The 17,080-nt window shown below is 45.8% G+C and overlaps 1 protein-coding gene across 1 annotated transcript in view; it reads left to right on the forward strand.

Annotated features, from left to right (window-relative positions):
* The first annotated feature begins 7,908 nt into the window (after positions 1-7,908).
* Positions 7,909-17,080, forward strand: part of PIP4P2 (phosphatidylinositol-4,5-bisphosphate 4-phosphatase 2) — a 64,301-nt gene continuing 55,129 nt past the window's right edge. Inside the window, exon 1 of the mRNA XM_040432853.1 lies at positions 7,909-8,032. Coding sequence (XP_040288787.1) covers positions 7,930-8,032 — 103 coding nt within the window. The 5' untranslated portion in view covers positions 7,909-7,929. The remainder of the gene's footprint in view (positions 8,033-17,080) is intronic.

Consider the following 17,080-nt stretch of genomic DNA (forward strand, 5'->3'; position numbering starts at 1 on the left):
CTTCTTTAAAGTTAGTATGGGCCATAATCCTGAGGCAAGAGGCTGGTAGCCAGGCCCCTCCGAAACCCAGTGGCGAGGTTGGTTTCGCCACAGTGCTATACGGTATATTAGTTTTTAGAATATTCGTCATTTTTTCCATCTGAACACATGATTCCTCCCTGCTTTTTGCTTGTGGGCCAATGAGTCATTGGCCCACAAGCAACTTAAGCAGGGAGGAATCATGACTTCAGATGGAAAAAAATGACGAATATTCTAAAAACGAATATACCGTATAGCACTATATTCAATATAGTGCTATATATTCGTTTTTGACCTACGCCTGTATTGATTGCATAATATTCGCATATTACGCGATCATTACTTTGCTGATTTTCAGAGCCGGTGACGTCACCAAACACACTGCCGGACGGAAGTTTCCGCCCGGCTGTGTGTTATTGAAATCAAAAGAGCCTGTGCCCTGCACAATTTAGCGCAGGGGAGCACATGGGAGCATGAGATGGTCCGATGCTAGCCTCGGGTGGGCTGCCTGGGTGAAAATAACAGTATGTCCGGGTTCAGCTCTGAACCTGGACAACCCCTATAAGTTGCTTGTGGGCCAATGATTCATTGGCCCACAAGCAAGAAGCAGGGAGGAATCATGTGTTCAGATGGAAAAAATGACGAATATTCGATATAACGAATATATAGCACTATATTCTAAATATTCGCAAATTTTCGAAGTGGCGATATTCGAGATAAAAATTAGCTTTTCGAATATTCGTGCTCAACACTACTGTTCAGTTGGTTATTCCACACCCATTGTGTAACAAACACTATGCCTATGACAGATGCCACATAACAATGTGTCAGCCACATATGACTTTATAATAGAGCGCCACAGATGACCCCATCAGTGCAAAAAAAACAGGCCCCGGTCATTGCTTTCCACAGATGCTTGCCAGAACGTAGCCACAAATGTCCCTAACAATGCCTTCCTCAAATGTCCCCACCATTGCCTGCAACTGATGCCTCCAATTGACGTTTCAAGTGTTCTCATCAGTGGCTGCCACATATGTCCTCCAGAAGTCCTGCCTCACATGTCTCCAGTAATGCCTGCTACATATGTCCTCCAGAAGTCCTGCCTCACATGTCTCCAGTAATGCCTGCCACATATGTCCTCCAGAAGTCCTGCTTCACATGTCTCCAGTAATGCCTGCCACATATGTCCTCAAGAAGTCCTGCTTCACATGTCTCCAGTAATGCCTGCCACATATGTCCTCAAGAAGTCCTGCTTCACATGTCTCCAGTAATGCTTGCTACATATGTCCTCAAGAAGTCCTGCCTCACATGTCTCCAGTAATGCCTGCCTCACATGTCTCCAGTAATGCCTGCCACAGATTATTCAGTCAGTGACTGCTATGTCCACATTTTCCCATTAACAGCTGTTTACCACTGCATTCAAATGGAGAACATGGGCCCTCGTTCCCACATTCGGGGCCCCTGTGGTCCGACTCTCACCAGTCAGACACATAGGGGTCATTTACTAAGCGATCCATTCCACTTTTTAGCAATAAAAAGTCTCAAGACCCTGTTATGCTACTTTTTTACCACCTGTGCAACATTATTTTGTCGCATGGGAGTTTTACGCCATGCTTGCCACTTGGGAGTGGCCGGGGCTGGGCCTGAGTAAAACGCAGCTCTTTATAAATGAGCCCCTTGTTCTCTATCCTGTGGACGTGGATAAATTGACTTAGGCCTCATGCACACGACCATATGTATTTTGCAGTCAGCAAAAAATATAGATGACGTCCATGTCCATTCCGTATTTTGCGGAACGAAACAGCTGGCCCCTAATAGACCAGTCCTATCCTTGTCCCTTCGGTGGACAATAATAGGACATGTTCTATTTTTTGGCGGAACGGACATGCGGACATACGGAAACGGAATGCACATGGAGTAACTTCCGTTTGTTTTCCGGACCCATTGAAATGAATGGTTTTTCATACAGTCCGCAAAAAAAAACCAGAACAGACGCGGGAAAGAAAATACGTTCGTGTGCATGCTGTTCTTCCGAACTGTCAGAAGAACAGAAGAAAAAGAAACTGAATCCGTTATTTTGAGCATCAGTTATAATCAGTTTGCAACAGTTTCCCCTAAAATTAACTGATCAGTCTTTTTTGAGCATCAGTTATGATCAGTACCGTATTTTTGAAGAGAGAAAAAGTGCTAGGGTGCCTTCATTTGAGGCAGATTTTGCGGCAGAAGATTCCACGACTGAAAATCAATTCCCTTCACCTTGAAGGGGTTGTCCGGGTTCAGAGCTGAACTCGGACATACCTCCATTTTCACCCCGGCAGCCCACCTGACAAGAGCATCAGAGCAGTTCATGCTCCGATGCTCTCCATTGCCCTGCGCTAAATCGCGCAGAGCAAAGGCATTTTCAGGACTTCCGGTGACGTATCGGGCTCTCCATGGGGCTGCCAGGCAGAGACTTCCGCCCAGCAGTGAGACCGGTGACGTCACCGGCACTGATGGGCGGGCTTTAGCACTGCCCTAGCCTGTAAAACGGCTAGAGCAGCGCTATAGCACGCCCATCAGAGCCGGTGACTTCACCGAACACACTGCCGGGCGGAAGCCTCCGCCCGGCAGTGTGTTACTGTAAACAAAAGAGCCCTTGCCCTGCGCGATCTAGCGCAAGGCAAGGGAGCGCATCGGAGCATGAGATGCTCCGATGCTAACATCAGGGGGGCTGCCTGGGTGAAAATAAGGATATGTCCGGGTTCAGCTCTGAACCCGGACAACCCCTTTAATGGGGCTTGCAGAAATCCATGTGTTGGCTGCAGGATTTCTTCTCCCTGATCTCTGACACAAAATGATGTAAACTGATAATAATTACTGATGCTCTAAATCACTGGAGCATCATTCGTTTTTTTCTGTTCTTCTGACGCCTCAGAAGAAAGGAAAACGGTCATGTGAACTCGCCTTTAGGGCTCATGCACACGACCGTAGCCTGGTTTGCGGTCCGCAAATTGTGGATTCGCAAAACACAGATACTGGCTGCTTAAACTGCGCAAAAATTTGCGACTTTTATTGGCTCTGCGCTATGCTCGCCAGCTTTCTGAAAGTGGGCGTGTTTTCTTATGTAAATGAACCTCTAGAGAGATTTACTATTGCGACAATTTAAAAAGTCACAAAAAAATGCGCAAAATCACTCCAGTGAGGACCATGTTTATCTTATGCGACTTTTTAAAGGAACATGTGACTTTTTCGTAAAGACGTGTGACTTTTGTAAAGCTGCTTACTGACGGATAAACTGCCACCGTCAAACCACATTTATTACAGTCTTAAAGGGGAGATCATAAATCTGACTTTAGCCATATGTAAAAGTGGAGTGAGCTGTCAGAGTAATGATAAATCTGGCCCAATGTACTTACCTGGCACCCGCATCGCTTCTGAAGCCCGCACGGCCGCCACTGCATGGGTGACGCTAGGAAAGCTCGTCCCCGTCAATGCCCCCCCCCCCCCTTTCCCCGACACCAGATGTTTTAATCGGCGCGATGGGGAGATGCAGCGGCAGCTGTGCAGGCTTCAGAAGCGACGGGGGTGCCAGGAAGCCAGGTAAGTATATTGTGTGTGAGGGGCCCGGGCATATGAGGGGGCATTCTAGGGGTCTGATAACCCCTTTAATGACAAAAATGTCACTGTAAGGCGTCATACACACGACTGTTTTCGTGGTCTCCGTTGCACCATTCCGTGGCCCCGCAAAAATAATATAGCATATCCTATTCTTGGCCGTTTTGCGGACAAGAATAGGAATTTCTACAATGGGCCACCCGTTCCGTTCCGCAAATTGCAGAAGGCACACGGGCAGCTTCCGTTTTTTTTGCGGATCCGCGGTTTGCGGACCGCAAAAAAGTCACGGTCGTGTGCATGAGGCCAGATCCACACACAACATTTTGCTGGGGGTTTTTATAGTGGTTTTTCGACTGCATTTATTTAGGTCAAAATGTTGCCGACAGACGTTACTTTAACCACCTCAGCCCCTATAGCTTAAACACTCTTAATGACCAGGCCACTTTTTACACTTCTGACCTACACTACTTTCACCGTTTATTGCTCGGTCATGCAACTTACCACCCAAATGAATTTTACCTCCTTTTCTTCTCACTAATAGAGCTTTCATTTGGTGGTATTTCATTGCTGCTGACAGTTTTACTTTTTTTGTTATTAATCAAAATTTAACGATTTTTTTGCAAAAAAATGACATTTTTCACTTTCAGTTGTAAAATTTTTCAAAAAAAACGACATCCATATATAAATTTTTCTCTAAATTTATTGTTCTACATGTCTTTGATAAAAAGAAAATGTTTGGGTAAAAAAAAAATGGTTTGGGTAAAAGTTATAGCGTTTACAAACTATGGTACAAAAATGTGAATTTCCGCTTTTTGAAGCAGCTCTGACTTTCTGAGCACCTGTCATGTTTCCTGAGGTTCTACAATGGCCAGACAGTAGAAACACCCCACAAATGACCCCATTTCGGAAAGTAGACACCCTAAGGTATTCGCTGATGGGCATAGTGAGTTCATAGAACTTTTTATTTTTTGTCACAAGTCAGCGGAAAATGATGATTTTTTTTGGGATTTTTTTTTTCTTACAAAGTCTCATATTCCACTAACTTGTGACAAAAAATAAAAACTTCTCTGAACTCACTATGCCCATCAGCGAATACCTTGGGGTCTCTTCTTTCCAAAATGGGGTCACTTGTGGGGTAGTTATACTGCCCTGGCATTCTAGGGGCCCAAATGTGTGGTAAGTAGTTTGAAATCAAAATCTGTAAAAAATGGCCGGTGAAATCCGAAAGGTGCTCTTTGGAATGTGGGCCCCTTTGCCCACCTAGGCTGCAAAAAAGTGTCACACATCTGGTATCCCCGTACTCAGGAGAAGTTGGGCAATGTGTTTTGGGGTGTCATTTTACATATACCCATGCTGGGTGAGATAAATATCTTGGTCAAATGCCAACTTTGTATAAAATAATGGGAAAAGTTGTCTTTTGCCAAGATATTTCTCTCACCCAGCATGGGTATATGTAAAATGACACCCCAAAAACACATTGCCCAACTTCTCCTGAGTACAGCGATACCACATGTGTGACACTTTTTTGTAGCCTAGGTGGGCAAAGGGGCCCACATTCCAAAGAGCACCTTTCGGATTTCACCGGCCATTTTTTACAGATTTTGATTTCAAACCACTTCTCACGCATTCGGCCCCTAAAATGCCAGGGCAGTATAACTACCCCACAAGTGACCCCATTTTGGAAAGAAGACACCCCAAGGTATTTCGTGATGGGCATAGTGAGTTCATGGAAGTTTTTATTTTTTGTCACAAGTTAGTGGAATATGAGACTTTGTAAGGAAAAAAAAATAATAATAAAAATCATCATTTTCCGCTAGCTTATGATAAAAAATATAAAATTCTAGGAACTCGCCATGCGTCTCACGGAATACCTTGGGGTGTCTTCTTTCCAAAATGGGGTCACTTGTGGGGTAGTTATACTGCCCTGGCATTTTCCAGGGGCCCTAATGTGTGGTAAGTAGGTAAATGACCTGTGAAATCCTAAATGTGCTCTTTGGAATGTGGGCCCCTTTGCCCACCTAGGCTGCAAAAAAGTGTCACACATGTGGTATCGCCGTATTCAGGAGAAGTTGGGCAATGTGTTTTGGGGTGTCTTTTTACATATACTCATGCTGGGTGAGAGAAATATCTCGGCAAAAGACAACTTTTCCCATTTTTTATACAAAGTTGGCATTTGACCAAGATATTTATCTCACCCAGCATGGGTATATGTAAAATGACACCCCAAAACACATTGCCCAACTTCTCCTGAGTACGGCGATACCACATGTGTGACACTTTTTTGCAGCCTAGATGCGCAAAGGGGCCCACATTCCTTTTATGAGGGCATTTTTAGACATTTGGATCCCAGACTTCTTCTCACGCTTTAGGGCCCCTAGAATGCCAGGGCAGTATAAATACCCCACATGTGACCCCATTTTGGAAAGAAGACACCCCAAGGTTTTCAATGAGGGGCATGGCGAGTTCATAGAAATGTTATTTTTTTGGCACAAGTTAGCGGAAATTGATATATTTTTTTTTCCTCACAAAGTCTCCCTTTCCGCTAACTTGGGACAAAAATTTAAATCTTTCATGGACTCAATATGCCCCTCACGGAATACCTTGGGGTGTCTTCTTTCCGAAATGGGGTCACATGTGGGGTATTTATACTGCCCTGGCATTCTAGGGGCCCTAAAGCGTGAGAAGAAGTCTGGAATATAAATGTCTAAAAAATTTTACGCATTTGGATTCCGTGAGGGGTATGGTGAGTTCATGTGAGATTTTATTTTTTGACACAAGTTAGTGGAATATGAGACTTTGTAAGAAAAAAAATAATTATTTCCGCTAACTTGGGCCAAAAAAATGTCTGAATGGAGCCTTACAGGGGGGTGATCACTGACAGGGGGTGATCAATGACAGGGGGGTGATCAGGGAGTCTATATGGGGTGATCACCCCCCTGTCATTGATCACCCCCCTATAAGGCTCCATTCAGATGTCCGTATGTGTTTTGCGGATCCGATTCATGTATCAGTGGATCCGTAAAAATCATACGGACATCTGAATGCAGCCTTACAGGGGGGTGATCAATGACAGGGGGGTGATCAATGACAGGGGGGTGATCAGGGAGTCTATAAGGGGTGATCACCCCCGTCATTGATCACCCCCCTGTAAGGCTCCATTTAGACGTCCGTATGCATTTTGCGGATCCGATCCATCTATCAGTGGATCCGTAAAAATCATACGGACATCTGAATAGAGCCTTACAGGGGGGTGATCAATGACAGGGGGGTGATCAATGACAGGGGGGTGATCAGGGAGTCTATATGGGGTGATCAGGGGTTCATAAGGGGTTAATAAGTGACAGGGGGGGTGTAGTGTAGTGTAGTGGTGTTTGGTGCTACTTTACTGAGCTACCTGTGTCCTCTGGTGGTCGATCCAAACAAAGGGGACCACCAGAGGACCAGGTAACAGGTATATTAGACGCTGTTATCAAAACAGCGTCTAATATATCTGTTAGGGGTTAAAAAAATCACATCTCCAGCCTGCCAGGGAACGATCGCCGCTGGCAGGCTGGAGATCCACTCCCTTACCTTCCGATCCTGTGAACGCGCGCGCCTGTGTGCGCGCGTTCACAGGAAATCTCGCGTCTCGCGAGATGACGCATATATGCGTGACTCTGCGCAGCGCTGCCACCTCCGGAACGCGAATCTGCGTTAGGCGGTCCGGAGGTGGTTAAAGAAGGGGTCAGCAACTAAATTACAATTTCCGGCATTCTCTATTCACTTCTGCGGAGAACAGCCATGCTGGGAGTTGTAGTTTCACAACAGCTGTGGTGCTAAAAATAGAGAACACCACATAGCGTTTGTGTATTTCGGTCGCATTTTGGGGCTCATTTGTTTTTTCCCATAGGCTTCTCTATAGAACGTAAAAAACATGAAAAAAATGCATGTAAAAAAAATAAAACACCAAAAAGTTGAAAAAATTTTTTTTTAATTTTCTTTTTTCTGCAAAAGATAGTCTGTGAGTAGGAGCCCTTTGGCTTTATTCACATGCGGCAGAACGTGTTTTTTTTTTTTTTAACTTTCCCGCTCCTCTAAATGGGGTTTGCAGAAATCCGTGCACATGCTGCAGAAACAGATGGATGGAAGTGATTGTCCTTTGCAGACATTGTTGCCGTCCCCTGTGGACAGGGATGTGTTCTGGTGTGAGTGAATTTGGGAGGACGTCTTGGCCTCTGTCTCCTCCCCTTCTCCTCCTTGTGATTGCCAGCCCTGTGACATGCACATCATCATGAGAAGCAGCCTCCTTCCCTCCCCTCTGCTGGAGCTGCTGCAGTCATGGCTGCTGATGGTATTGATGAACGCTCTCCCCTGATCTCTCCACATTCTGGCAATGTCACCCCTACAGCACCTCCCTACAGCCAGGAGAGCAACCTGCGGGGTAAGCCTAGGCTTCATCCGTGCTATGCAGTCTTTATGTGTCTCCCAGGAGGGGAGGTGGCGGTATACTGCGCTCAGCCCTATAGCTCTGGATTCACACTGCAGAGGTTATTGCAGCTCTGGTGCTTTGTTTGCCAGGGATATAAGTATACACAATGACACGCCGGATCCCACGCACCGCCGTCCTGTCCTGCTGGGGGACGCAAGCTGTGCGTTTCATGGAGATGCCCTTTAAGCCCTGGATACGGTGTATTTGCTTCTCGCTACACGTGTGTTACCAGTTGCCTACTCTTATGGCTCAGTGGTAACTAAATCCACCCCGGGGTTAATCCCTCTAACGAGATTTACCCAGCCGTGCACAACCGGGGGGAATAAGCCAACAATTAGTGCTATTAGGTCTGCTAGTCTTGGCTGTTTTCCGCTGTCGTTTTGCAGGTTTTTTTTTAGAAGTTGATAGAAATATAAAATCTTAACACCAAACTTGTAAGATAAGGCTTAGTTCACACGTTCGGGCTTTTTGGATGCAGTTCTTGAAGCCAAAGCCAAGAGTTTAATAAAAAAAGGCGAAAACTTGCTCATTCCTTTCTATGTGTCTTGATTTTTGGCTTCAAAAACTGCACCAGAAAAGCTGACGGTGTGAACCCAGCCTGAGATGGATGGACCGCGTTGGGTTGTTTGTGGACTGTTCCACAGTGGTATCTAGATATGGACGAAACAAAGGAGCAGAAGGGTTGTGGTAACTTTTGTCATGTAGCCCTTGGCGTTGTGAGGTTTACGTACGAGGTCCTCATTTCTTTTGTCTCATCGTTTGTTTAGGGCAGCGGGGGGTAGAGCTTGTTGGCACACACGGATCCATCCACTTAGGATGCCGCAACATAAAGACATCGCCTATGTTAGCATATGGCGGTGGAAAGAGTCAAGTAACAGAACAGATTTATCAAAACTGGTGTAAAGGAAAACTGGCTCAGATGCCCCTAACAACCAATCAGATTCCACCTTTTATTTTTCAGCGCTCCTTTAGAAAATGAAAGGTGGAATCTGATTGGTTGCTATGGGCAACTAAGCCAATTTTCCTTTACACCAGTTTGATAAATCTCCCCCAGCGTTTGTCATGGCGCAACATATACCCAAAACATTTTGCAACTCTCTGAAGGACGCGACAGTATGCGAAAATGTGAGATTTAGGCCAGGGCTACACGTGTCGAGTGACTTCTTGTCCCCGAAAAGTAATGCAACATTTTTTTTTATAATGATAGTCTATGCGACATGCTGTGGATGCGACGCAACAGTCGCAAAAAATCCATCCAAATATAATTTTTGTGTGACACCATTGACTCTCGTTACAAAAAATGTCGCGCAACACGTGTGGCAGTGTAGTTGTTCCCTTTTTGTCGCTGTGTAGCATTGGCCTAACTGTTCTCATGGTCTCATATGACACTCCTCATGCTGTTCATATGTCTCATGACTGGGGTTAAAGGGGTTGACCAGGGTTAGAAAAAGGAAAAATGGCTGCTCTTTTCCAAAAAATTAAACAGCGCCACCCCCATCCCTTGGTTGTGTCTGGTGTTACAGCTGGGCTCCACTGGAGTCAAAGGGGTGATTTATGCAAACTGGCTTAGTTGCCCATAGTAACCAATCAGATTCAAGCTTTCATTTTTCAAAGGAGCTCTGAAAGGTGGAATCTGACTGGTTGCTATGGGCAACTGAACCAATTTTCCTTTACACCAGTTTTGATAAATCTCCCCCAATAATACAGAGGTACAATACATTACACAACCTGTGGCCCCAGGGGTAGTGCTTTTTTGGAAGAAAGCAGCCGTGTTTGTCTAATTCTGGACAAGCCCTTCTCGCCATCACTACCAACATATCAGGCAAATGTATGCCAAAGCGGTGTCTTTTTGGCATATGGCAGGATCCGGCAAACACAACTGTACCGAATAGCGCAGTGGTCTGCTTTCTGTCAATCAGATAGATGACATTCACAGCTTTTTTTTTGTACCTTGTGTAGAGACTGACGCTGCATTAACCCCTTAAAGACAGGCCCATTTACATTTTTGCATTTTTTACTCCCCACATTCCAATAGCCGTAACTTTTTACCTTTTCCGTTCGAGGGCTTATTTTCTGTGGGACAAGATGCATTTTCTAATGGCACAATTAAATTTACCATGTCTTGTATTGGAAAACAGGAAAATAATTTTGTGAGGTATTCGGCGCAGGCGCAGTGAGTGAATGATGCGCTCCTGTTGCCGGATTCCTCTCTGCGCCTGCGCCGACTACTTGACAGTGAGGAAGCCGGCACCAGGAGAGCGGCCTTCACTCACTGCGCCTGCGCCGAATACAGAAGTGAACGGCGCAGGCGCGGGATTTTGTCAGCGATGCTGCGAACCGTGACATCAATCAAGAGGAGCGGGGCAGGCAGAACGGAGGACCTGGGCGGGATAAAGGGTGAGTAGACGGAGCCTCTAGGTGCTGATTCTACGCCCACATAGCACCTAGAGGCTCATTAGCATATTATAAAAGTGCTTATTTTATCAAAACGGCTGCAGGGAGAAATGTAAAAAACATACTGTTATGTAGTGCTGACATTAGCGCATCGCTCATGCCAGTCCGCTGCATAACAGTATTTCTGGTGGTAGAAACCCTTTTAAGTTCAGCGTCCAAAGTTCGGGTTATCGAAGAATCCCGTTATGGATTCCCAATTCCGTTATGGTCCATGGTAGCGGAATCCTTCGATAACCCGAACTTTGGATGCTGAACATAAAACACAAGTTCGCGCAACACTATTAGTGACCAGTCGGAGCCCTTCTATTTCCCTGTGGGGGTCCCTCTGCCTTGGGCCTCCTGCACACGAACGTGTGCTGCCCGTTGCCGTATTGTGGACCGCAATACACGGGCACCGTTCCGTGTGCATTCCGCATCACGGATGGGTCCGCAAATACAGGGATGCGGAATGGAAGCATGTGGAGTTTCGTCCCGTACTTCCGTTCCGCAAAAAGATAGGACATGTTCTATCTTTTTGCAGAACGGCCGGATCGCGGACCCAATAAAGTGAATGGGTCTGCGATCCTCTGCGGCTGTCCCACGGTCAGTGTTCGTGCATTGCGGCATTTTGCGGGCCGCAGCACGGCCACGGGGCGCACACGTTCGTGTGCTGGAGGCCTTACCTCATAGATGCCTCAATCACTATTAAACACAGCATCTAGAGGGTTAAATGGTTTCTGTGTCATCGCCGAACCCTGTCAATGCGGCTGGGTGCCTGCTGTATTATACAGCTGGCACCCGTTGCATATAGAGTGGGCTCAGCGCAGCAGGCCCGCTCCTATACATGCCTTTGCGCATAATGCTGTATATGTACAGCATTATGCGTTAAGGGGTTAAAATCCAGTCCCTCAGTTCTAGGCTCTGATGCATGTCTGTGAAGGTACGTTCACAGTTGCGGTTCAAATCTGGCAGGCTCTTCTGGTAGCCCGTTTTGGTATAAATACCGGCTGTTAGGCCTATTGCACACGGACGTTTTTTTTTTTCCCGTTTACTGGCCGTTTTTTGCGTTCCGTATACGGTCCGTATACGGAACCATTCATTTCAATGGTTCCGCAAAAAAAACGGAATGTACTCCGTATGCATTCCGTTTCTGTATTTCCGTTTTTTCCGTTCCGTTTTAACATAGAACATGTCCTATTATTGCCCGCAAATCACAGTCCGTGGCTCCATTCAAGTCAATGGGTCCGCAAAAAAAACGGAACACATACGGAAATGCATCCGTATGTCTTCCGTTTCCGTTCCGTTTTTTGCTGAACCATCTATTGAAAATGTTATGCCCAGCCCAATTTTATCTATGTAATTACTGTATTACTGTATATGCCATACGGAAAAAACGGAACGGAAAAACGGAACGGAAACGGAAACACAACGGAAACAAAAAACGGAACAACGGATCCGTGAAAACGGATCGCAAAACACTGAAAAAGCCATACGGTCGTGTGCAATAGGCCTTAGCCAGACAAAAACTGTTGCATTCAGCGGTATTTGTCTGTCAAAAACCCCAGATAGTGTCAGAATCGCCGCCAGACCCCATTATAGTCATTCTGGTTCTGGCGGTGAACTACCAGTGTTGCAGACATAGCAGCTCCTGTGGAGCACACATTCTTAGGGGCCCATCTCCAGTCAGACATATGTGCAGTTAGTGATCTATATGGACAATGGGAGAGTGCATTAATTCTGTGCTTCACCATGCCTATGATCCTACTATTGTGATATCGCTGTGAACCTTATTGCTGTACTGTGACATCACTGTGCACATTATCCCACTGCTGTGACATCACTGTGTGCATAAGGCTACTTTCACATTTGCGCAGAGTGCTCCGGCAAGCAGTTCCATCGCCAGAACTGCCTGCCGGATCCGGCAAAAAGTATGCCAACTGATGGCATTTGTAAGACTGATCAGGATCCTGATCAGTCTTAAAAATGCCTGATCAGTCAGAAAAATGCATTGAAATGCCGGGTTCGTCTTTCCAGTGTCATCCGGCAAAACAGATCCGGCATTTAATTATTTTTTTTCACCTTTTTTCCGGTCTGCGCGTGCGCAGATCAGAAGGATGGATCCGGCATTCCGGTATTTTGAATGTCGGATCTGGCACTAATACATTCCTATAGAAAAAAATTCCGGATCCGGCATTCGGGCAAGTCTTCAGTTTTTTGGGGCCGGAGATAAAACCGTAGCATGCTGCGGTTTTATCTTTTGCCTGATCAGTCAAAATGACTGAACTGAAGACATCCTGATGCATCCTGAACAAATTGCTCTCCATTCAGAATGCATGGGGATATAACTGATCAGTTATTTTACGACATTGAGCCCTTTTGACGGAACTCAGTGCCGGAAAAGAAAAACGCTAGTGTGTACAGTATGCTGATATAAGGTATACATAGATGTCTATGTACATACAGTAATATGGGATGTATGGACATATCAATAACACGTGTGACATATACTTTTTATCTTTATTACATTACATGCGCCATACATTTTAGGTAATGACTAAACACTTTCAGGTCTGGAGTTTGTACCTTTTCTCTGAAGACAGACGTCTGTAATTAGGATGTGATGTGTCGGGATAATCTCCACTGTCTTCCTGAAACGAAAGGTTACGTGAAAGTGCTGGAAATGGCTGAACTCAACGTTCTGTGGTTTTATATCTAAAATGATAATTGCACAGTGACTGTTCAGACTGCCCGAGCTTGTCAGTCCTCTCTGAATTCACATTGATTTGTTCCGCCTCTCTAGAAACTCCTATTAAGGCTCCATTCACACATCCGCAACGTGTTTTGCGTATACACGGAGCCGCGGATCAAGAATAGGACATGTTCTATTTTTTTGCGGAACGGAAGTGCGGATCCGCAATTCCGTGTCCGGGCAGCACATCGTGCTGCCTCATAGGAATGAATGGGTCCGCAATTCCGTTCCGCAAAATGCAGAACGAAATTGCGGACGTGTGAATGGAGCCTAAGAAGCTAAGGCAGATTTTGTTGCAGAAATTTCTGCAACTCAGAATCAGTTTCATGTGAATGTGGCTTGCAGAAATCCATGTGTTTGGCGCTAAAACATCCCCATTCAGATGAGTAAAACTGATATTTAGTTACTAGGAGCGGCTGTGTAAATTGGAACTGCATACATTTCTATGCACTGAGCTCCCTCTAGTGGTGGCCGCAGGCACTCGGCTTTGTAATAGAAGAGAAGCAGATTTATCCTTGTACTTCTGCCAGTTATCTGGTGTGAATACATTGAGCAATATGGTGTTCAGAAATGTGCACATGACAAACCTCAACAGCTAATGTCGCACTAGAGAAGAGTGTAAAAAAAAACTACCAGCGCTCGCCAACATTATTAATGTAATACACCATTACCACAATGTAATAAAAATAAAACAAAGCTAAATTAAATTAATATCAAGTAACAGCATGAGTTAAAAACAATTAAAATAACATACATCGTGCATCAAACCACCGATGGAGACATAAGCCCCCGAACCCCTGGATCGCTCCCTTATGTCCCTCCAGAATCATTTCCATACATATGTACAAATGATATTCGCGGCTGTTGCGCAGCCTGCACTACTATAAGCTTTACAAACAGCACTGCTCAGTACATATCATGTCGGCTTTCGCGGTCTAACACCTTGATGCACATCACATGTGCGTAGGGAGTTTAAATTAAAAAAAACTCAAATAAAAATCTGAAAAAAATAACATCACTTGTTTATTCCACACATTGAATGGTGTTAAAGGGTCACTCACTATTCACAAAGCTTTTGATATGTCAGAAGTTTAGAGAGGTGGGGGTCGGAGTGCTCCGAACCCCAGAACGAGGGGAGAGAAGTACCGCTATAGGGGTCTCACCTTGCTGCACGAGACGGGCTTCATAGTCTATGGGCCCATCTCCATTGTGTCCTCAGCAGCGAGGAGAGAGAGCGCGATACACTCGCTTCTCTTCCCTCGTTCTTGAGATCGTGCGGGTCTCACCGCTCAGACCCCACCGATCTTAACTTTTAATATATCTCTTTGACCTATCTAATTTTTGTGAAAAGCTAGTGGCTCTAAAAAAAATCTGCAAAAAGTCGTATGCACCTCAAAGTAGTGCCGGTGAAAACCTAAGCTCGCCCTGGAGCCATTACAAAAAACAACTCGTTGACGGAACAATTGAAAAAACTGTATGGCTTTTTGAAGGTGGAGAGGGAAAAAACGAAATCATCGCCGCCAAAAACTGGCTTGGCCTTAAAGGGGCTAAGTGTGGAAGAAAATCAGTAACTAGAAATGGCGATTGTGGCTATGTGAGATAATTGAGGCGAGCATGGAAACGGACATATCAGAAGTAGCATTGGTCTTATTCATGGATGGGGAGTATAAGGCTTCCTCCTCCATATCCCAGCGTGCAGACGCCCCCCGCAGTCACTACATAAAGAGTAACACTCACAGCTGGCGCTCTTTGTCTACTGCACTATAGGAGATGCCAGGGAGGGCTCTGTGGAGGCTGATACAGAGGGTGCAGCTGACGGCGATCCGGCCAGTGGTATTATATTTTATCTTTCAGAATTTGTTGAGCGGGGTACCAGGAGTACCATGAGGAATGAAGGGGGGGGGGGGGCTGCAGCAAGAAAAAAAAAGATCCAGAACTGGAACTATTATGCAGACATGAATGTAATTGACATCTGTTTGTCATTTATAGTCGTCATGTCAGTTACAGAGGAGCTCTCACCTCTCCTGACATGTTTGTTTTAGTTAGGCTACTTTCACACTAGCGGCAAGGACCTCCGGCAGGCTGTTCCATTGGGTGAACAGCCTGTCGGATCCGTCCTGCCGCTAGTGACCGTGTGCCTCCGCACTGCCGCTCCGTCTCCATTGACTATAATGGGGGCGGGGCGGAGTTCCGGCGATGCACGGTTAAAGGCTGCCGGAATAAATGTTGGACATGTCGTAGTTTTATTCCGGCAGCCTCTCGCCGTGCGCTGCCGTGCCTCCGCCGGAACTCCGCCCCGCCCTTATTATAGTCAATAGGGACGGAGCGGCAATGCGGAGGCACACGGTCACTAGCGTCAGGACTGATCCGACAGGCTGTTCACCCGACGGAACAGCCTGCCGTAGGTTCGTGCCGCTAGTGTGAAAGTAGCCTAACTGCTTGCATCCCCCATGTAATAATAATTCTAGTATCTATTCTTATGACTCTATAAAGTACCATTCCTTTATTATTCCTGCTGGAAGTTATGAGTGAATTGCTAGCAGGTCCAGCCGGGCGTTACCAGCCATGGATGTCACCCTGCACAGTCTGACACTGGCAGCACTGATTGGATAGTGTCAGACTGTGCAGGGACACACCCCCAACTGGTAACACCCATGTGGATCTTCACTGCAAACTGCTAGTAAGGGTCCATTCACACGTCCGTTGTGTATGGCGGATCCGCTATACACTGGGCCGGCACCCCTATAGAAATGCCTATTCTTGTCCACCATTGCGGACGAGAATAGGACATGTTCTATTTTTTTCGGGAGCCGCGGACCGGAAGATCGGGCCGTGCACCAGAAATGCGGATACGGACAGCACACTGTGTGCTGTCCGCATCTCGTCCGGATCCGCTCCGCAACGTTGTTAAACGGACCGGACCCATTATACGGGACGTGTGAATGGACCCTAATTCATTCATAACTTCTATCAGTAATATTAAAGGAATGGTACATTATAGTCATAAGAATAGACGCTCCAGAATTATTATTACATGGGGGATGCAAGTAGTTAGAAAAACAGAGAAGTCCAGAGAGGCCACGGGTCCTCTTCAGAGTTCATGCACATGGCCATAGCCATTTTTGCGGTCCGCAAATTGCGGATCCACAAAACATGGATACCGACCATATGCGTTCGGGGGAACAGAACGTCTGGGCTATAACAGAACAGTCCTATCCTTGTCCATAATGTGGACAAGAATATTTTTGCTGATGCCACAGAACGGACTTAAGGATAGGGACAGCACACGGTATACTGTCCGCATCTTTTGTGGCCCCATTGAAGTGAATGGGTCCGCATCAAACCCGCAAAAAAATGTAGATCGGATGCGGACTAAAAATACGCTTCTGTGCCTGAACCCTTACGGCCCTTGCACACAACTGTATGCCTTCCGAGACATGCGGTCCGTGAGCGGGTCATACAGTCAGATCCATAAATATTGGGACATCGACACAATTCTAAAATTTTTGGCTCTATACACCACCACAATGGATTTGAAATGAAACAAACAAGATGTGCTTTACCTGCAGACTGTCAGCTGTAATTTGAGGGTATTTACATCCAAATCAGGTGAACGGTGCAGGAATTACAACAGGTTGCATATGTGCCTCCCACTTGTTAAGGGACCAAAAGTAATGGAACAGAATAATAATCATAAATCTAACTTTTACATTTTAATACTTGGTTGCAAATCCTTTGCAGTCAATTACAGCCTGAAGTCTGGAACGCATAGACATCACCAGACGCTGGGTTTCATCCCTGGTGATGCTATGCCAGGC

This window comes from Bufo bufo, chromosome 5 (assembly GCF_905171765.1).
Source record: "Bufo bufo chromosome 5, aBufBuf1.1, whole genome shotgun sequence".
Lineage (NCBI taxonomy): Eukaryota > Metazoa > Chordata > Amphibia > Anura > Bufonidae > Bufo > Bufo bufo.